This window comes from Cyprinus carpio, chromosome B11 (assembly GCF_018340385.1).
Source record: "Cyprinus carpio isolate SPL01 chromosome B11, ASM1834038v1, whole genome shotgun sequence".
Lineage (NCBI taxonomy): Eukaryota > Metazoa > Chordata > Actinopteri > Cypriniformes > Cyprinidae > Cyprinus > Cyprinus carpio.
Genome location: NC_056607.1, coordinates 13978907 through 14002876, shown reverse-complemented (window position 1 = coordinate 14002876; position 23970 = coordinate 13978907). Strand labels below are relative to the sequence as shown.

At 35.4% G+C, this 23970-nt stretch overlaps 1 protein-coding gene across 2 annotated transcripts; it reads right to left on the bottom strand.

Moving 5' to 3' along the window:
• Positions 1-2346: 2346 nt before the first annotated feature.
• On the bottom strand, positions 2347-21991 carry LOC109071513 (putative beta-lactamase-like 1). 2 transcript variants are annotated; one of them, XM_042734032.1, is made up of 8 exons: positions 19318-21991; positions 15470-15542; positions 12650-12800; positions 9925-10028; positions 8808-8965; positions 5500-5747; positions 4293-4398; positions 2347-4074 (listed from the first exon to the last, which is right to left on the bottom strand). In XM_042734032.1, exons 2-8 carry the CDS (start codon positions 15530-15532, stop codon positions 3096-3098), a joined length of 1809 nt encoding a protein of 602 aa, XP_042589966.1. In that variant the 5' UTR covers positions 15533-15542; positions 19318-21991; the 3' UTR covers positions 2347-3095. The 2 variants fall into 2 exon arrangements, with proteins under 2 accessions (XP_042589966.1, XP_042589967.1); XM_042734033.1 differs by lacking the exons at positions 15470-15542; positions 19318-21991 and adding an exon at positions 13556-14003.
• Between the last annotated feature and the right edge of the window lie 1979 nt (positions 21992-23970).

The following is a 23970-nucleotide window of genomic DNA, read 5'->3' as shown; positions in this document are numbered from 1 at the left end:
AGCAAAGACACTAGTTAATAAAATGGGATTAGATACATTTGTGTTATTTAACATTTAATTATTGCAGGTTTGTGTCATATTCTAAGTTTGCATTTCACTGTTTTAATTAATTTTGATGAATACTAACTCTAAATTTTTTGTGAGTAGGATGAATTAATGCACATTCACATTTAGTCTAGAACTACATCATGTTCACACAGCGCACACAACGCTTCTGTACTTCTGATTTCTCCCCAATATGGGGACAGGAGATTTGTCAGTCAATAAATGGAAAAACAAAGAAACTGGCGTTACTTTTTTGAAAAAGTAACTCAGATATTTCCTTGCGTTACTTTACTAGTTACTTGAAAAAAGTAATCTGATTACGTAACTCGAGTTACTTGTAATGCGTTACCCCCAACACTGTTCATAAATAACAAAATTGCTGCTATGCGTCTGTTTAAAAATAAAATTGGACATCTGTATAAAATACATATGAAGTCTGTATCAACTGTTTTGTATAATTCAGGGTTACACTTAATTTACTTTAGACATTTTACTAATTATAAATAACTATGGAACTACATGTCAACTGAATAAAGGCCTCCTGTAGCACATCGAAGCATTTTTGTAAGAAAAATGTCTATATTTAACATTTTATAAACCGTAATCTCTCACTTCTGTTAACTGTCATACATGCATTCACAATAGAACGCTGTTCTGTTAGATGATATAGGATGTCGGCATAGCATAAGTTAGGAAGCAAAGTTTCCTTACTTTAGCAAAGGAAAACCAGTCCCCTAATTTATTCTTTACAAATTCCAAAGTTTTGTACTTATAATTCATGACCAGTGTTTTGGACCATCAAAATAAAGTGTTAGCAGATATTAAGCAGACAGTCTAGTAATACTGACTAATAATGACTGCTAGTTGACATGTAGTTGCAGAGTTACTTTTAGTTAGTAGATTGTCTAAAGTGGACTCAAAATAATGTGTTACCTAATTCAGCTTGTCATATTGTGTGAAGGCATAACTATACTTGTTTCTTTACTCAAAAGCTTTTCATTCAAATTAGGATGTATGCATTTAGATAATTTATGTAGATTGTAGATTAGATACAATGCACAGTATGAAATAAGCTCTATCTATCTATCTATCTATCTATCTATCTATCTATCTATCTATCTATCTATCTATCTATCTATCTATCTATCTATCTATCTATCTATCTATCTATCTATCTATCTATCTATCTATCTATCTATCTATCTATCAGCATGTGGATGGATGTCCTGCACATCTAAATTGAAACTGTATTACTCTATTGAATAAAAAGTCATAATATGGACAATATTAATTTCAAATCAGCACCGTCAGGCTTGTTGGGAATGAGTTGTTCTTTTTGTCATTTGTAATATGAAAAGAAGGAAAAAAGCATATCGTTCCCTGGATCTGTTTAACTCCATCACTAGGGAGGAGAGGAAGTAATACTTGTGCCAGACGGGAGTCATTGGAAAAATTCATCATGAAAATAGAACAATACGAACTGCATGGCACATTAATCTTTACAGACTATTACGGAAAATGTATGTTTCAATTAACTGCAGGGGCTTGTTAGGTGCAAGAATGGTGTGTGCAGGGATTCTTGTTAAATGGTGCAATTATGGAGTTTTATTGTTGGTTTAGAAATGTTTGTGCCAAAAGTGCTTCACTAGAATTCATCATTATGAGTATTATAATATTTATTGTAACTGTGGATTATAACCACTAAATACATTGGAGAACTGTGGCTTTACTTTTCAAATAGTGCTCATTATTTGTTTATTTCCCATGTTAGTGACCTTGCTTGTTGACAGTTTAATCTAGCAGCTGTGACAAAAATGTGAGACGAATGGGTCGCTGTCTCAGGGGGAGATTGATATCTGTAATTTATAGAAAATGAGAGAGAGAGAAGAAAAACACTGGGTTTAACACAAAGCTCATATACAATACAAAAATCATTTGCAAGTATAGATACATGCATAAGCCAATTTTGCACACTGTATTAATAAGGTTTTGAATATGTTATCAGTTTTAGCAGGTATGTCTGTCCAAATCCCCCGTTTTAGCCCATACCGCAGAATTCGGTTCCCATTGCAGATACCTAGGGTTTATTTGGGTATGTTTGGTATAGTTTTGTAAATAAATTGTATTAATACTGCCATACAAACTAGACCTAAGCAAATAATTGGGAGACAAAACTCATTTGCATTATCATAATTACATTCTTATTCTTAAAAATAAATAAATAATAATAATAATAATAATAATAATAATAATAATAATAATAATAATAATAATAATAATAAAAAACACAGGAGATTGAAAATGCAAGTACAAATCTCTAAAAGATAGAGAATGCATAATGACCTTTCAATGCTATTTATCAAAATGATTGTCATTCTCAAATCTTTTTCAGAAAACTCCAACACAACAGTTTCACAGTTTCAACTTTTAAATAATCATCAAATTAATATTCCTACATAGAACAGGACATAAAACAAGGCTTATTTCGCATAAAAGACTATTAGAGCACTGACTGGATTTATTTCTGCATATTCAGTTGCAATAGCATAGAAAAGAAAAATGTGACAGTGATTTAGTGAGACAAATAAACCCAGTGAGATAAACTCCATAAGAGCTCATTATTCAAATAATGTTATTTTGCTTGAAAACAAACAAACAAACAAACAAACAAAACCCCCCACACACATGGATCATTAATAATGAGGAAATAGCTTTAATAATTTATGTATGATGCTAACTGTACAAAAAGGTATTTATAAACAATGGCAAGTTTATATATATATTTAACTATATATTCTCTCTCTCTCTCTCTCTCTCTCTATATATATATATTTTACAGGAAGGATATGAAAAAGTAAGGACATATATGTATATATATATACAAGGATATGAACGTATGTGCAAAAATAGGTTATGCTGAAATTTCACAGGGTAAACAAGCTATTATAGGAAAAACAATGACAGCAGTAACCACTGTTTTGATTTGATTCAATCGCTTGTATATAAACCCCCAGTGTCTCAGAGCACAGTTTTCAGTAACCATTTCATCCTCAGTTAGAGAATGTAGGTCTGCGGGATATTCTAATCACATTATATGTGTTGAGCCCTGGAGCATCGAATCCAGGAGACACGCCTTTCTTGTCAAAGACATAAAAGTTAAACAGCTGCCCATCTTGAGCTTCGAGGGACACGGACGCGGTGTTGACACGCAGCACACAAGGATATTCTTTCTCAAACACAACTCTAAAGACTCGGTCCACTAGGTAATTCAATTTTATGGTCCGGTACCGTTCAGGGATGAGATCTTCTATTTGAGGTCCAAACTGCTGCATGATCAAGACACCATCTGGCCCTGCTTTAATCTCATAAAACGTGATGTTGCCATAAGTGTAAAAGCCGACGTAGGGTGCAGGACTGGGAGGAGGAATAAGAAACCGGCTGGCCTCCCTGAAGGCCCGCTCCATGGCAGGAATGATAAACGAGTAGGCCTTTGAAACCATATCCTGGTTCTGTGGCCGTGTGCCTGTCATTAGCACCACCAATCCTAGCTTAAGCCGAGGCAACAGAGAGAATGTAGCGGAGTAGCCATCTAGATCACCATCCTTGCGAAGCACTTCATATCCCATCTGTTCGTTCACCTCCCACGGTGTTCCGGTGCGGTTGGCGAAGTAGTCTTTGTCGCAGCGGAACAGAGGGGTTAGCATAGTTTTTAAAGTGTCAGGCTCCAATAGCTTGCGGTGATAGGCTCCCAGTAACATCATTGATAATTTAGCCATGTCAGCAGCTGTTGAATACATCTGGCCCGAGGGGCGGTACCAACCTAAGTCATAAAGAGGCGCTGTTTGGCCACTGGTGTACACACCTACAGCCATTTGACTTTGGATACCAGGGTTGATGTCAAACCCTGTGTCCTCCATTCCTAGCCTGCCCAAAATGTTATCCATGATCCATCGCTGATAATTGATACCCACAACTTTTTCAGATAGGACATGGGCGAGCAAAGAGAACGCCAAATTGCTGTAGTGACATCTAACAGGAAAAATTGAAGAGAACAATATGTTAAATCTTCAACCTCAAAGGCGTGTTATTAGGAGACAACAGAAAAGTTATTATCATTATCGTCACGGTCCATAACCTTTCCACAAAGAAACAGCAATTCAGATGGCACAAAATGAGTTCATTTAAAGTAGCTGATAGGAACAAAAATGGTTACATAAATCAGCTAAATTAATGCGGTGGAGGCATACTTGGTCCCTGGATCAGCAACGAGCACATCATCTTGCAGAAGGTTGATTGCAGCCTTGGTCTTCCCTTTCCACAGTAAGTTAGTTCCACGGAGTCTTCTGGGTAGACCTAAAAACAAAAATACAATATGTTGAATAATGCATAATTGCGACTCTTTCAAAAGCAATACGCTTCAAGCAGCTTAGGGAAATTCATGTTCTCTTAAAGGGGTCAAAAAACTTGTACTATGAACAAAAACGTTCACAACACCAAACTTTCTCCACAGGAAGAGCCTGTATTGAAACTAAGGACAATATAGTTTGTCCTGTACATTCACAACAGCAATCTGATAAAGTAATAATTCAAAAGTCAGAATAAATCATTTAACTTTCTACATTTGAAACATGGCCTGCCAAGTTACAGTAAGGAAATGTGGATAAGGTAGGATAAATGTAGTGCGGGCTCTGCATAGAGGTTATTATTTAAGGATTCTGGAGTTACAACCTATATTGGACTCAAAAATGGCAGCAGCTTGTGAGTAACTGGACATTTATACTTAGTTCTAAAGCTATGTGTATGCTAAGGTATGCATACAGTGCGTGTGACTGAAATGTCATCATCAGCATAGTAAAGCATGTACTGCATGTGCACAAACAGATTTTTCTAACCAGACATACTCTGTATGATCAGTTTGGATGTAAGCTTTGAATTCTTCTGCATAAATTAAGTTTATCCAAGGTCGTGACACTGTCCATTGCTTTACATTTGAACAAAAGAATGGATGGAACAACAGCAAACTACTGAAGACAGCAACAACAATAGACTTTAACGCTGCTGAGAGGTTTGATTGTTTAATTTCTGCACTGAAAGGATTACAATTTCTATTAACCTTACATTTGAACTAGCTGGTATTGCAGCCAAGATCAGTGATCACACACATTAAGCGAAGGCATATTTCGCTGGTCACTACAGGTACATTATTTTCATTACTGTGAAATTGCAATAGATGAGTTTCTTGTTTTTAATTCTGAGCTCTCAAGTTTGTTCCACTAAATTGTCCATGTTCGCTAGCAATTGAGGTCAATTGAGCTAACCTACCGCTGAGTTCAAAGAAACTTTCATTTTGACCTACTGCTATGGTTATTACATGGTGTGTTGTTATTCCAACGTTCGTTGATTGTGCAATCATGGAATTGCTTCTTGACACAAGACTGGAAGCTGGAAACTTACCAGAAAGCTGACTGGCCATTCTTCTTAATGTTACAGAGGACGATCGGATTTGAACCTCACCGCTGTCAAGGAAGATCAGCCCATCAGTGACGTATTTCAGCTCAGAGTCTCTGCTTTTGCCCAAGGGGTTTTTAATGGTGAAGTTGTCCACATACTTCTCCAGTGGGTCATCCAGAGAGCCCACTTTGCCATCTTCCCACAGTCGATACAGCATCAGGGTGGGAAAGATCTTGGATACACTGGCAATTCTACAGAAGGGCAACCATGCAGAAGATTCAGATTCATTTTCTATATTCTAATGTGCTCAAAATAAGATTTTTATTATTTATGAAAACAATCTGGTTATGAAAAAATGACAACAGCTTTCCCACTGGTGCTGTGAGATCAGCAATGAAAATGAATTATTAATCATTAAAATGCAATCGAATTGCTAGTCAAGTATAATGCTACTTTAAGCATCTTTTACTTTAAGTATTTCCAGCCAACAAACAAGTAAAGGAATGGTAAAACTGTTCTGCCTCACTGGAGTTTTTATTTTTGTGTGTGCATTTTAATAAAACTGTCATATTTCCAAATGATTTCACTGTTGTATTAGGCTTCACGTTCATGAAAAGGCTTTTAACAATTCCTGACTTGTTCAGCTGTTTGCATTGTGTGACACTGATTAACTAGCCAACCCAGCCAACCCAGTGTGTGTCAGAAGTTCAGAACTTGACACTGAGACTGGCCTTGATTGGTTTATGAGTTCAATCTCAGCCTTTTGAACTATGACAATGACATCTCCTTACAGTGTACCCTCATAAATCCTATATACTTCTCAGCCATGTGAGTACGCAAGCCAAAACACCTCGCTACTCATAGATGGATTATATTTGTGAACTCCCTTGACTCTGAAAATATCATAAAACCATTCCACAATCCATTACAATAGTTTGTAATAGCCATGAATGCAAACAAAAGCTGGGTTGTGTACAAGATGATCTTTACAGCTACAGAACTAGAGAAAAGCAGCTCAGTAGCATTAACAGGACTCAGAAAAGATTACCTCTCAGAAGGCAGAGAAAGTGGCTATATATTCTCAAGATCTGATAAAAACCAGCAGCTTCATCATCTGTATTCAAGAATATACCATGCCCTCAAGACCTTTAGAAATAATCTTTGGCCTTTAAACACAGCACAGCAATACAATCCATTGAGAGGTTTTATAAACTAATAGGGAAATATGTGTGTGATGTAAATGCAAATTATACAATATTTGTACAAATACTTTGCTTTTGTAAATATAAAATCTACTAATTAAATTTTGGTGATGTTAGGCTATAGTTCAGATAGAAATAAGGTCTATTATTATGATTCAAGGAGTGGATGCCAATTATTTTGAATATATAATGTACAAAACAGCATGTTATTGATTGGCAGAACACACCCAGATTTTCTTTTACTCTCCTTCCCCCCTTTCCAAGGCTAGACACTTAAAGGATATCATAAAAACATGCCTTCAGTAGAAATTCAAGGGAATGAAACATTCACATAAACATTCCTTGCTTCTGTATGAGCTTCTAAATAGTCCTGTTAGTCATGTCATTTTTTTTTTTTTAATTTAAATATAGTGCTGGTATTCATGTAAATTCTTTTTTTTAAAGTAGACATATAGTAGACTCATAAATATGCCCCCCCCCCCCAAACAAACAAACAAACAAACAAACAAAAAACAATTACAAAATTGAGTCCATGGCTTTAAATAGAGAGATCAGTCTTGCTTTTGTCCACTTTGAAAATGCAACAACATTAAGCTGTGGTGCTTGAAATGGCTCCACTCTGTAATATAAAATGAGCAAATTAGAAGTGGATTTGGACTGATTAAATCAGGCATGACAGATAATTGGGCTCTAACTGTGGAGCTGTGTGCTTCTTCACTAAAAAAAAGCAGCATAGCTCCTAGGTGATGATGCTTGAATGATTGCAGCTATATGGGTCCACATCAAGGACACTCGAGAAGGGGGAAAAGGGGGGTGGGGAGGCACACAGACACCTAATTGGCAAATATGATAATGTTCCCTCTCATAGCCAGACTTTATTATATGAGGGTGATTTGTGTGCTATGGAGAGGCAAGTTTATCATTTCTCCTATCAACAAGTATGAGCAAAGTATTTTAAATTTAACTTTTAATTCAAACAAAGAGGTTTGCAACACAAACATGAGCAAATCAAATCAAAATTTATTTATAAAGCACAATAAAAACAACAGTAGTTGACCACTGTGCTGTACAAACCTTGCTAAAAAGATAAATATATAAAAACAGTTTTGACTGGAATGCACTAAAGAGAAGAAAAAAAACACTGATAGGTGACAGATCCTTATACTCTAAGGAGAGTCATAAGCCTTGGAAAAAAAGGTAAGTAAAAACTTGGATTTAAATTCAGATTCTGAAGAGACTAATCGGAGGGAGACTGGAAGACTATTCCAACATTTAACAGATGTATTTGGGTTTAAAAGATCACAGAGATTTTCACGAGCCGTTCCACTAAAAGCTTTAAAAACAAACAGTAAAGTTTTAAACTCTATTCTGTAACAGACATAACGTAACGATTACATAATGTAACGATTCAGTCCTGACATTTTATCCTACCTGTCAGATTTTCCTACCAGGGTTTACTGTCCATGCGCACATCAATATTGCATCCTTTTTCTCATGCTGAACAACAATATTTAATGTATCTGCAGTACTGTAAGGTTACTGTAAGGTTTAGGGTTGGGGTAGGTGTAGACTTTAATAAAAACACAATCTAATAGGTAGAAAATATTATTTATTGTTGGTTTCCTGTAGCTTTAGCCCTTCTAGCTACAACCACGAATATAAAACATAATTACTGTATTTGCATTACTGTAAGGGTAGGTTTAGGGTTGTGGTAGGTGTAGACATTATTAAACTATAACTTTACAGGTAGCATTTTTCATTGTCGAATTGTACTACCCACTTTTTTAATGGGAGGTAGCAAAATGTGACAGGGTAGGACAAATCGTCAGAACACCAGCTACCAGTAAAGAGACCATAAAATGTTTCAGCACATTGTTTTCTGCACTGAAAAAAGCAATATGCTCATGTTGGTCTAGTTTTTAATTCACTTGCACCTGAAACAACTTGATTTTTTTTCTTAACTGAAGCACAACAACCCAACTTAAAAAAAAAAAAAAAATTATAAATTATATAAGATTTATTTAAAATACATTCATGGATTTTTAAAAACATAACACATAAATATATATTTTCTAAAATATATTATATAATACCATATACATGTCTTACCTGTAAATGGTGTATTCATTTGGTGGTGCAGAGTTAGGATCACTTCCATTTTTCTTGCCAAAGTTCCCTGTCCACAGTACTGTGTCATTGTAAGTAACAATAGCTGACAATGAGGGCAGACTGATGGGGTTGATGTTATTGCGCAGAAGTGCATCAACCTAGATAAATGACAAGCCAATATTACATCAGTTAATATGGCAGCAACAATTCTGGCGTACAAAGAATGTATTTCTAGTCAAATGTGATTTGCTTTTGAACGTGTATATATATATATATATATATATATATATATATATATATATATATATATATATATATATATATATATATATATATATATATATATATATATATAGTACAAACAAGTGTAAGTAAGCCAGACATGAAATATTGCTCTGTTAGCATGACGACCAGCAGAATCAGCTCAACCAATGGCATGTGTTTTTGCAGTGGAACATTCTGTTGGACCAACCAATGGCTGATGGGCAGAGTGTTTCAAAAAAGTAAATATTTTTGCAATTCCATTTAATGATGATAGGGGCACACAAATTACACATTTCAGTGTAATAATAAAATCCTTAAATACTAAAAGCGTTTTTTATTTAAAGTACTTAGTCTATGAGCCAACACTCTTATGATGCCAAATGAATTATATTTTCCAATCATGTTCTTGTCTAAATATTGTGTAAAACTACTCAAGGATCACTGTGTGGCTCTCTCATATTCATAATTCATACACTGATTACCACATCTGACATTGTTATTTCATTTCATGCAACACATTTTTAAGGTGCTGTTAGGAATGCCTCTAGCAGCAGTAAATTATTTTTACCGCTGCTTTCAAGAGCAATGAAAGCATTTTATGCTTTTAATGGTCACAGTTACAGATGGAGGAAAAGCATTTATAAGCTGGTGCACTTGCAGCAAAGGGTTTTTCTCTAATGGCATCGAATGTGCAAGAGAACATTTTGAAATCATGATATAGACTTGAGTTTTCGAATAAGGAGGAAGCAAATTATTAGATTCAACAAAATCATCGCACAAAAAGCACATAAATACTGATTAAATATGACTTTTGGGCAGTGAAGAGATTAGTTTTTATTCTTTACATGCTTACCTTCTCAAGAGCTTCCTTCAAAGAGGGGATGGGGTGTTCAAGAGGTGAGGGCTCTGGGAAGCGAGGGCACATTCTCACAGATTTGGATCTTTCCCCAGTACTTTCTCTAAGAATGGGCACACAGCCATACACATATATATAAAAAAAGAGAGTGAACGACCCAAGATGAAACTCTTAGAGGAGCGTTTAGAGATTTCTGCATAAACATTGAAATTTAGTGAACAGAACACTGAAAATGGCTGGTACTGATAACCATAAATGTTTAATATTGTCCAGACTGATAATCGGTCGACCCCTAACACATATATGTACAAATAATAAGCCCCACTTTAATTTTCATAATAAAGTCAATGTCAAGAGAGACAAATGTTTGCTTTAATACATTTTGTCATTGTTCTGGTTAAATATATATACATTTCAATGGTTTACATTTTTTTTTATATAGAAGACTGTATCATGCATGATTTAAATGAATGTGATTGAGCATTTCAAAGAAGTAAAAACAGCATTTGAGAATAACATAAGCCACCATGTGGGTTGAAATAAATCATCTTTATAAAGGGAGTGAACTGATTAAAGTTGAATTCACTTCGAATGAACTGCACAGGCACCAAATGACCAAAGAAATTATTCAAATCAGGTAATGGACAAAATTGGTTCTTAATGTAAATAGCATGCTGCAATTATCCATCTTGCAGGCCAGTGCTGAGTGTCAGGTTGTTGAGGATGAGACACACTGGAATGAGAACTGGCTTATTATAGACTGTGTTTGCACTTGAACAGAATGACAATGAGCAGTGTTATTTTATTATTTCCATACTCTAATAGTTTCCATGAATATTTGAATTATCTTTTATTTTCAGTTTATTTAAATTTTAGTTAAATTTGTAGTAATTTTGTTTTGTGATTTTGTTTTTTACTATTATTATTATTACATTATTTAGGTTTACTTTATTTTTACTTCAGTTTTAGCTTTAACTTACCAATTAGTAATTTTAATGCTTCAATTTAAACTTTCAGATTTTAGTTTCTAATTTCCATTTAGTTAATTTTTTTAACCTAATATATATATATATATATATATATATATATATATATATATATATATATATATATATATATATATATATATTTTTTTTTTTATTAACAAAAATGTAATAGTTTTTGGAACGACAATAACAATACACGCTGGACTAGTGATTTACTGCATTTACATAATGCCTGGTTAAATTTGATTGTGGTTTAGTAAATTCACTTCATTACATAATGTCCCGTGGTCTATAGATTAAGCAGCACAAAACTGCTTTACATATGTAGCTCCACTGCACGTTCACCTAGAAAAGAAGCCAGTCTTCCATCTTTAGCATTCTAAGTCAATCCCCAGTCTCAGAGACAGCAGATAATAGGATCTCCTAACACGGCACATTGTGTAACCTCTCAGACATGCACGTCTGACACCAAAACAGTCAGATGTTTTTTACAGTTATAAATATTTAGTAGGAAGTATTTTATAAAACTGTGAAAGATATTTCTATAAAATATCTTCTTTAAAAGTTTAAAAGTATGACTTAAAGGGGTCATATGATGTTGCTAAAAGTTACATTATTTTGTGTATTTGGTGTAATGCAATGTGTTTATACGGTTTAAGGTTCAAATAACACATTATTTTCCAAATAATGTACATTATTGTTGCTCCTCTATGCCCTGCCTTCTGAAACGCGTTGATTTTTACAAAGCTCATCGTTCTGAAAAGCAACGTGTATGCTGATTGGCCAGCTTTCCAGTGCATTGTGCTTGGCTGAACACCTCAAGCCTGTGACGGAAATGTTATGCCCCTTACTATACTGTGATGCTGTGTGTCCCGGCACGACAAGACAAAAACAATAAAACCCATTATAAACGAGACATTTGTTGCATACAGTGGGGACATAAATACAGATTATAATGACTTATACTGTCTTTTTACGTGTTGTGTTGCGTATTGCGTTGCGTAAGCATAAAACCACGTCTGCATTTGTGATCGGAGAAACGACAAACAACAAGTTCTAACAATTACTCTACACTGCTCAAAACTCGCGTTTGAATCATCAGTGGTAAATTATTTAAATATGAAAACGTACTTACAGACTGTGTGTCAGAAGCGCCAGACTGTACTTGCAAAGTTGGAACTACCCCACTTTATAGAAACAGACATTGGCATTGTAGGCTACTCTCACAGGAAACAGTCCACAACCTCCACAAAATCCGCTGCACACATCTGAATATTTGGGTTGAACTATTCCAGAACAGTGTAGAACCACTGATTTCTAGTTGTGTCCTCTTTTGGAAGGCCAAAGTATCTTCGCTTTCACAACGAAACACGCAGCGTCTCCACAAAATGGCCACGGTGGCAACAGCGAGAACAAAAGTTACGCCTTCTTTCTTTGCGTGAACATTTGGGGGGCGTTATGCAAATCTTCCCACATCATGACATAGACATGTTAGAATGAGCTGTTTTAGGTAGGAGTGGTTGACTCTTAACTTTTATAAAGAATATCTCTTTGGATTTGAGACTTTAGCCTTTGCAACTTTACAGATCTTCTTTATGCACCAAGAGCTTGTAACACTCCAAAGAGAAAGGAAAAATTGAAATCGCATCATATGACCCCTTTAAAGCTTACACAAGGAAGCAGTCTTGGAGCTGTTAAAGGTGCATTAACACATGACCTGTGGACAACTCACTCACCTAGCACTAACTTGGGCAGCTGGTACTGCCAAATGAAGCAAGAAGTCATGATGATGGACAGCAGTAAGAAAAACACCAGGCCCAGTTGGGTCCATTTCACCTTCATCTTGCTGGTTTTGGTTAACCCGTCTATGGCAAGTGCTGGCGTCGGCTATCAAAAAAGATAACAACAAAAATAGATTAGGAAAACTATTTTTTGGGGGTATTTTAGTTCCCTATATATACACACAACGATTCAAAAGTTTGGGGTTGGTAAGATTGTTTATATGTTTTTGAAAGATGTCTTGTGCTCACCAAGGCTGCATTTATTTAATCAAAAATACTGTAAAAACAGTAACATTGTGAAATATTATAAAATTTTATTACAGTATTGCAGTTTTCTATTTTAATATATATTTTAAATGCATTTAATCCTACAGGTATAGCTTTCTATTTTAATATATATCTTTAAATGCAATTTAATCCTATGATGCAAAGCTGAATTTTCAGCAGCCATTATTTCAGTCTTCAGTATCTCATGATCCTTGAAATTCTTTTAAGGATTCTTTGATGAATAGAAAGTTCAAAAGAACAGCATATATTCAAACCTTTTTTATTTTGGAAATAATATAAATCTTATTGACCTTAAACCTTTGAATGGTAAATACATCCAAGCTGTGTTTAAAAAGTAAGATGCATTTTCCCAATTCAATTAATCAAAATCCCACAAATAAAAACAAGAATAAATGAGAAAATGAAGCATATTGTGTCTCTGGGACTACTCCATTCTTCATGCAATGATTGCAAGAAAAAAGCCAAACAAAACTGATATAGTTAGCCAAGGAGAACATATAATGATGTAAAACCTGCATGTAGTTGCTGACCAAATCTCTTTACAACAAGAATACATTACATAAGGACACTCACCAGATCATTTGTAATATTGTGCATACATATGGCTCTGTTTCAACTAGCTGTCCCAATACAAAGTGTGCAGATTCCGATGGAATTCCTCCTGTTCTAAAGTGGAAAATCCAATTGCATGATAGTCACACCCTAGGAACCACTGGGTATACTCTTGCCATTGCCACACTGACTGTGGCATAATCCTGGCTGCCAGGTTCCCTTCGACAATTCAATTTCCTCTCCCACCACAGCGCCTGACCTGACATCATAATCCCAAGATTTACCCCTCTAAACCCCATCAGACCAGGGCGGTTCTTTATTTTAATCCCTGCAAATCGATTCACTTGGCTGCTGTTTCCCGCTTTTAGCTTGTGTGCATCGTTCCCTGCTCCAAACTACTAGACTTCCCACATAGAGAGAATCAAACTTGATCTGATGAGAATTTCTGTAGTCATGGCAGACTACATCTTGCAAGAGCATTTAAATTGAATGTCGACAAGGGGGCATGCCTGAGGGGACTACAGGAAAGTTTACATAAGGGACACAAAGATATATGTACTGTTTTGTGACTCTTATAGTACATGTGACTCTTATAGTAGGCTGTGATTGGAGCAACTGACCTTGTGGTACATCAGGATTAACAGAAGCAGCAGGGTTTGACAGCAGGATGAAAGAAACTACCATCACTTATAAATACCCAACTGTGAGATTACTGGAGTGTGAATTTAGCACTGACTTCCTCTTTTAAAGTGCATAAACTAAACTAAACTAAAAATTCTTATAGTCCTATAAGAAATTTCTCTTAAATGGATAGTTCACCCAAAAATGATTATTTACTCAAACTAATTTCGTTCCAAACCTTCAGAGCACAAATTAAGAATTTTTTGAAGAAATCCGAAAGCTTTCTGACCCTGCATAGACAGCAATGCAACTGAAATGTTCCCAGGCCCAGAAAGATAGTAAGGACAATGTTAAATAGTCCATGTGGCATCAGTGGTTAAATCGTAATTTTATTAAGCTATGAGAATACTTTTTGTGCACAAATAAATAAATAAATAAATAAATAAATAACATCTTTATTCAATAAACCTTCTCCTCCAAATCGCATATTCCGCCATTATGGAAACCATGCATGTGCGTGCATTTGTCTGCACATAAACAAGGTACAGCGCACGCGTGTTCTGTGTCAGGAGCACTATGCGCATGCGTTGTTTACATGTAAACCTTTACATGTAAACAACGCATGCGCATAGTGCTCCTGACACAGAACACGTGTGCGCTGATAATGGCAGAAGATGTGATTTGGAGGAGAAGAATTGTTGAATAAAGTCATTATTTTTTATTTCTTTGCACACAAAAAGTATTCTCGTAGCTTCAGAAAAATTGTGGTTGAAACACTGACGTCACATGGACTGTTTTACAGGTGTCCTTGCTACGTTTCTCGGTCTGGGAACATTTTTTCCGAAGATGAATGAATAAGTTATTATGGGTTTGGAACGACATTAGGATAATGGATAATGGATAATGTATTTCAATAAAATGAAATAAAATGTTTTTATTCAAAGTTAAAAAATACTACATTTGTAGTATGAAAAATGCAACTTAATCCTACTTGTGTAACCTGCGCAGCATCACACTAGTGAGTTTGAGTAAATCAAAAGGGATTGCTAATGGGATAGCAGTGAAACAGTGAAACTGTGAGCCTCACATGCACAATCACATGAAAATATAAGCACAGATGGTCATGAACTAAACAATGGTGCATCAAAGGATTAGTACATTGCTTTTGACTCAACAAGAGATGCCATAATCTAATTGTTTAGTCTTCACTGTTTACTTTTAAGAGAAGGATTTGAGTTTGATTTGGCCATGCACAATTTCTCTGCGGAGTACAATGTGTTTGGGGTATGAAGCTGAAGTGTGCATGGAGATTACCTGGGGCTGGACTCCATCAACAGATGTCTCCCTCAAGACCACCTTGCTCCCCGTCTCTCCCATGTTTTCTCTGCTAAAGTGAAAAATGCAAAACAGTTCACTCGTTCTGTTAAACTACATGATTCAATGGGTTTTTTGAATGTGAGTTTGGTTAAATCCACTTTAATAAGGTCTGTGGTTCACACAAGCGCAAGATACTTTCACGTTTTATTCTACAACATAAAACACACTAGTTACACCCCACTCATGATTTTTTTAAACTGTTACTTTTCTTAAAAAAGACAGTTGCTAACAAGTTGCTAAATGGGACTACAGGCGCTGCCGGAGACATTAAATGTCATCACGCCAAACAGTTTATCAATTTACAGTATTTTATAATTGTAGTATAATTTATAGTACCATTAATTGTAGAATAACCAAGTAATAGTTTCCCGCATTTTATATTGCTGTTTGACAATGTTTTTTTTTTTATAATTTTTTTTTTGCTTTGCCCTGAAATACAACATAAGTCTTCAAATGGAAGATGGTCGTTTTATCGCTTACTGATATGGAGACTCTGGGTTCATACCACAAGGTAAACTCATATTACGATAATTCCATGTAAACACCACATTTACCGGTTTAATCATGGTGAGAGTGAAACTTTAACGATGCATAGTTACCAGTATATTACCAGTTACCATACAGTAGTATACCAGGAAGGAAGATCAGGTTGTTGATATTTGCCTGCCATTTTTGCTCTGTCTGCACAGCATACATGAATGCGCTGATGACGTATCCTGTCTGTGCGAACCAGGTGTGCAGAGGTATGCAAATACAGGTAGGTAGGTACATGTTGACAGGCAGGTAGGAAAGTCAATAAAAATGCTTGGAACAGAAATTTATTGGTCCTACGCCTTCCACAGAATATATAAATACATATAAATACATTTAGACCACTTAACTTCATGATTGCTATCGGGATGTAAAGAGACTTTCACCCACCATAACAAAAAATGTTTCTGAAGACACCTTTAACTGTGATTACAATTATTCATGAGATTGTACAATGCATTATAAGGTGCATTACAAAGCATAACTAATGCATTAAAACTACTTTTATAATGCATTATACATAAAAGCTTTAAGTAAAGTGTTACTAAAACATTTTTGAAAATAACGATGTGTTAATTTGGAGAACACCTTTTACATTCAGCACTTTACTATACTGTAAATAAAACAGTTGCTCCTCAAACCAGTCTATGTTTTATTCACCTAAAGGCTTGTCATTTTTTCACCATTCTTTCAATTATCTGCAGCTGCCACCTGTGAATAAATTCTTCTCTTTTGGGTCTTCTACTGCATTCGACTCTGTTAACTCAGCATAGGAAAGAAATTCAGTACATCTTCTCATCTGTATGTGACTCACACCTAAACCCAGGCAGTCAAACATGACTTCAAGCCCTCTAGGGCAATGGCACATTACTCTTACAGGCTCTGACCATCTACTCAGTCTATTGAGCTCAGGGAACAATAGCACATATCTGATGAGCCTTCACATCCCGCGAGTTATATGTGAATGTGAGCTATTAAAACTCAGAAAATGTGTCACACGCAAAGTCCTGAGTGCTCAATATGCCCACCAAAGACCTGTTCTTTTCTCACATTCATATAAATGCAGGGTGAAATCTGAACAAAATCTGTTGTGCAGATGAATCATTGTCCTGAGAGGGTAGCGTGTGGTCTAGCAAATAAAAAAGTAGCCTACATTTTTTAGTGAAGCACTGCTGTTCACAAGCTGAATCATGCAACAAAACATGCACTGAAGTATTACTTAACATTTAACAATAAAGGTTCTGTTTTTCAAAAGAACACAGGATGTGCTTCATCAGTATATTTTCAATTGAAATTTGTCCTTTTCCAATTGAAATCCAAAGCTGGTGGCATCATACAATTTCATGAATGAATACTGCATATTAAATGAACTCATGTTATTTTAGTCCCCAAGAGTCCTAATTATCTTGCTGTAAAGCTCGCAAAATGCTTTGCCACTGATGGATGGAAATTTGAATTCAATGATAAGGATGAATTCAATATGACACGAAGCTCAATAAAGGGCTTTAATACTATAACATGGTCACAACAGGAGAGGGCAAAATTTAGGATCATTCCAAACTTGTTTTGTAAAAACATAGACACGCCTGGGAGTGTTTGATGACATGCTAATAAATACAAGTGTTTTCCAAAAGAATGCTGCCCTTTGGTAAGACTGCACTGGGTAATGGGAATGCATTTGCAAATCACACTGCACCAATGTACAATTTTTTAAAAGTATTAAATGGAATATTATTGACTATATGTTTGGAATAGCACACTAGCATACTGCTACTATTGCTACAATATATATATATATATATATATATATATATATATATATATATATATATATATATATATATATATATATATATATATATATATATAATGTCATATGAGGTCATATGACAATTTTTTAATGTTGAATTAAATAGTCATATAGTTTTTATAGTTACAGTTATAGAGTTGTTTTAATTACATTGTTTTTATTTCAGTTTTATTTTAGTGCATTAAGTTAAACTACTGTAAATGTTAATTAGAAATGTTAAAGCTGAAATGAAATAGGTTTTATTTATACTTCCAGTTAACATTTATTTTACAACATTTTTTATGGTTTAAGTTTTAGTTAACTAAAATAACCCTGGGGACAACAAAGTAGCATAATACTATGATTTCAAACATTTAGGATTAAATAGTGCCTTCTGTTCCATTTATTAATTATAAAATATGATATATTGTGCGGTATTCAGTAAGTAGTAAGCTTTTATTCCATTTTAAACTCTTAATTTGCATTTGTATGCAATTCTCTTTGATAGTATTTGGTGATGAAGTGATTTGCGTTTACTGTTTTTTTCTTTCCATACAGATAAAGCAGATGATCCAAACCTTAGTGTGACTGATAACGACTGACACATGATACATGACTACAAACTCGCCTCTTCACATCATTTTTTCATAAACAGCCATCATTTTAATGCTGTCCCTGCAGGCTGACTCACAATATTGAATGAACGCAGTCAACCAGCTTAATATATACAGCAGTGGCTCATATAAGACACCATCTGCAAGCTTTTCAGTCTAGAAAACTCCCTCATGGCCCACAAACAGAATTGAACAATTCTGGGATTCGCATACATAAACCATGTAATATTTTTATAAGCCAAATCATTTTCTTTAAAAAAAAAAAAAAAAACGTACAACCAGCTTTACAGAAAAGATTAAGTTATGCAAAATAGTGAATGCAAAAACGCCAATACATCAATGACAAGTGCAATGTTTTAATGCAAAATTCAACCAGTTAGCAAGCATTCATGAACCCTGGGTATTAGTGAGATTATGTGATTTGCTGTTTCCTACAGGCTTCAATCATGCTGGTCCATTTTTATCAGTATCATGTTTTGTCCTGTCAAATAAAATTTTAAACTGAGAAACAATTCAAATGCATGCAAAAATAGCTTAGAACGGTTAGAACATTCACAATAACAATAATAATAATAACAATAATAATAATAATAATAAAACCTACATATACACATTAAAATATACATGATATGCCCTTTTTTAAAAAAAGAAAAGAATTTCAGTCACACTCAACATCAACATAAATTTCCATCATGTTTTCCACTTTGGAAAGGAACTGCTATTGACAATAGCAGTTATGTACACTGTATTAGCATAATCATTTATAGCACGACTGGCATCTGCAAATTTTCTTCTATTGCAGCTGCTTAAACCAAATTGCAATAAACACTTCTATTTTAATATGATCTTACCTTTACTTGAGGTTAAGGAACACTTTTCTTCTTTGATGATGAAGGAGTATTCACACTCTCATATGCTCTCTCGTGTTCAGCTAGCTTACTGTGAAGTCACGACAGATGTTGGTATCATGGCCATGGATAAATCCAGCTTGCATCAGACCCAAGATTCTGGATTATCTGCCATCTGCAACATCTGCCAACAGTGGAGAATGGGCAGCACAATGATTGAGCTGTAGTGTTAGACAGCAGACAATATTACTATATGGCCTGGCATGCAATGCTGCTTTTATTTGGACACTTAGGCCACAATTAAAAGCGTATTAAATGCATTGCATTAGAGGACAAACTACCAAACCAAGATGCAAGGTACAATGACACTATAATACAATATTAAAGGTTTTTATCAGGTATAGTTCATTCACTTGACTTTGCTTTTCATTAAATAGATTTCAGTTGCAATATAAGTGGATTAATTCATTGCTAGACAGAGTTGTTGGATAACTGGGTGGATTTATAAAGAAATACAATTGCATGCAGGCAATATTGTACTCTAAAAGAACAATTCTGTCAAGATTTACTCACCATACACCATCATACACCTTTGCAGAACAAAAAAGATGATATGTATTTGTGCAGTATGTGATAAAGGAAAGCAAAATACTAACATACTTATTTGCTAAATATACTTATTTTACAACTATCATGTATTCCACCTGTGAATCTTACTTAGGACCAGAAGAAATAAAAGGAGCTGACACTTTCAACTATTCAGTAGTGATAGTTTCAGAACCCTATGGGTGGCAATTACTGAGACAAAACAAGATCTAGTCAAGTGTATGTGCAGAAGTCCAGCTGAAGTTTCGATGAACTTACCTGTTTGCGGTCCAAGTGAGTCCACAAAGGCTATACACTGACATCTGGAGATGAACTAATATAATTCAGACCCACAAGTACAATTCAACTGGTTATGACAAGGCTGAAAGCAAGTGACTGCACAAAGCTCCAATTCATTCTGAAACCACTTTTCATTTTTACTGTCTTTGATAGGAGTGCAGTTATAAATCTTTAACAATTTAAAATAAGCTCTCTGTTTCTAGAAATATGAAGCCCTATATTTATATAAAAGCAAACAACATAAAAGTAAAGCAAATGGGAAATTAGACCAAAATGTATAAGTATTGTGAGGGATATATATGCACAATATATTTATTTAGACCAATAATGTTGTCTTCCACTGACTGTCCAATGTTCTTCTTCTCAGTTTGTGTGCAGTGCATGACATGAATGCTTTCTTGTGTTTGAAAACAGAAAATAGTAAGGACACAAGACATAATTACTTCAGAGAAATTGTGTAGGTACATTCAAGCTTGCTATGATGAGATTTTTTAAATATATTTCACAAGAGCCCTTTAAACCTCCATTGTTCTACACACTTGGAACTAAGCCAATACATTTAACAAGACATTCAAGTTCACTTAAGGATTTCCAATAGCCAAGAACCAATCACTTCAATCAGCTGTTATAGACAGACAGATCACCTAAACAGAGGCTTTGATGCATAGCATGATTTGAAGGTAATGTGGGATACAGGATGGAAAATTAATTTCCACATTGTGGTATTACAAATTGGGAAAATTGATGTGTCATCATTGATAACTACAGTAAGCGCTATATCCACAGGGTGTCACATAGTTCTCCTGCATCCCACTTGTCATGACTGTTCAATTCAATCATGATTTTTATCCCCAAGTCACATGGATGGTTTTACGCATCCCCATGATTGTCCTCATTGACTTAATTGTCTTGCCAGGGATGCACTGCTAAAAAAATATATGAGAATTCTGGTGAATGATTTGATTGCCTGCTGTTTGCTCTGGGGTTTATTTTCCTCTCCTGGCTCACTTTACAGGTGGATAGAGATGAAAACAGATCATATAATGAATTCTGCATGTTTGTGTAGTTTGATAATGGCCATCAATCCTTGAACACAATTACACAACAACGGCTGGCTGGGCTCTTTGTTCCAAATGATTGATAAAGATAGAATCTATGATGTGTGAAAATATAATTCGAAGCCAACTACAGCCATGTCCAATGAACAAAAATAGAAGATGGACAGATCCATGTGTGGTTGTTGTGGCACAAGTTAGTATTTTTGCATGCCTATTTGTGAGAGAAGTAAGTTTCAACGCAAATAATGAAGTTTCCACTTTTGCATATAATTGGGAGATGTAATTAAAATTCAAGCACGAGTTCATAGGCTTCTAAATTTTTGAAAGCTCAAGAGATTGGTGAAAAGCCTTTATACTGCAGCATAAAGTAAAAGAACATAATTGTTAACGACTGAAATTAAAGAGGCAACTGGGGGCTGTCAGATATAGAGCTGCAATGAGGGAAAAAGAAAAGGAAATTAATAAAAGCTCCTTCATCAAGGCAATATATTAAGATTTTTCTTCTGAACAGAGGGCAGAATAGGACTGCACAGGACAAACATCATAAAACATATAAAAACAGTCGTGGATAATCAGTTAATGAAACTCAAGGGTATGTATACTTTCAAACTGCTTATACGCCTAACAGGCATTTTCAGAGCAGTACTAAAAAAACAACAACAACAACATGCAATTTAAGATATTTTTTCTCTTTGTCTTCATTTTTAGGCTATTAATATCTTGCAGATTCTAAGGTGTATATAAATGTATGACTTAGGTTAATTAACCAACTGGTTAACCAACTCCTCCCTCCTTTGTCCATCCCCCCCCCCCCCCACAACATCCAACAACAGATGACTACTTCCACATTCTCCATAAAAAAAAAAAAAAAAACACAATTCAAAAATTTCCACCACACCACAATCTGTCAAGCACATCTTACCAGCAAACATACACTCGTTCACATCCTTTTCTTCACTCTCTGAGACAAGTCTCCAAATTCATCCTTTCTAATCTTCCTACTACTTGTCTGCTTGATCCTATTCCATCTCATCTCCTTCAAGGCATTTCTCCTGCAGTTGTACCTGCACTCACTCACATTGTTAACACATCCCTTCACACTGGTGTTTTCCCCTCAGCATTTAGACTGGCTTGTATAACCCCTTAGAAACCCACCCTTAACCCATCTCTGTAGAGAACTACAGACCGGTTTCCTTTCTTCATTTCATTGCAAAAACACGAGCTGTGTTCAACCAAGTCTCTGCCTTTCTCACACAGAACAACCACCTCGATTGCAACCAGTCTGGTTTCAGAAGTGGACATTCAACTTCTGGACTGCCTTGCTCTCAGTTGTTGAAGCCCTAAGACTGGCAAGAGCGGATTCCAAATCTTCAATACTTATCTTGCTGGATCTGTCCCCTTTTTTTGACATGGTTAACCACCAGATCCTCCTGTCAACCCTGTTGGCAAAGGGCATCTCAGGAACTGCACTCCAGTGGTTTGAGTCTTATCTCTCAGATAGATCCTTCAAGGTATCAGATAGACCCTTCAAGGTATCTTGGAGAGGTGTCCAAGTTGCAACATCTAACTACTGGGGTGCCCCAGGGCTCTGTTCTTGGACCACTTCTTTTCTCTGTCTACATGGCATCACTAGGTTCTGTTATTCAGAAACATGGCTTTTCATATCACATGACACTCATCTCTACCTCTCATTCCATCCTGATGATCCAAAGATAGCTGCTCGCATCTCAGCTTGTCTAACAGACATTTCTTGCTGGATGAAGGACCATCACCTTCAAATCAGCCTTGCCAAGACAGAATTGCTTGTGGTTCCATCAAACCCATCATTTCATCACAATTTCACCATTCAGTTAGGCACATCTACCATAACTCCTTCAAAAACAGCCAGAAACCTTGGAGTTGTGATGTGATGATCAGCTGACTTTCTCAGACCACATTGCTAAAATGTTAAATGCCTGCAGATTTGCTTTATTCAGCTTCAAGAAGATCAGGCCCTTTCATGCTTCACAACTCCTCGTTTAAGCTCTTGTTCTGTCCAGGCTGGACTATTGCAATGCTCTCTTGGCAGGTCTTCGAGTCAGTTCTATCAAAACTTTACAATGAATCCAGAATGGGACAGAAAGATTATTTTTTAACAAGCCGGAAAAAATGATTGACTGTTTATCAATTTGCACTAGCTACCTATAGCTGCTCACATAAAATTCAAGGCATTAATGTTTGCCTACAAAACCACCCTTACCAAAAAGTAGTATACTTCAAGTTTATTTTATTAAGTATACTTAAGTAAAGTTCAAGTATATTTAGACTTTTTGTAAGTATAAGTCAAGTATACTTAATGTCACAAATGTCATTTTAAGTATATTTCTGAGAAGTACATAAAGCCCATTTCTGAGAAGTACATAAAAAGTAAACTAAAAGCATACTTTCCTATTTTTAGTTTAAAAGAAGTATACGAATAGCACACTTGAATAAACTTCTTTTTCGTTAGGGCACCACTGACTTTGCACCCCTTTACCTAAATTCATTGCTTCAGACTTATGTAGCCTCTAGAAGCTTGCTTTCTGCAAGTGAAAGTGCCTTTATATGCCATCCCAAAGAGGCACAAAATCACTTTCACAGACTTATAAATTAAATGTTCCCTCCTGGTAGAATGACCTGTCCAACTCAATCCAAGCAGCTGAGTCCTTAGCCTTCTTCAAGAATCGGCTAAAAC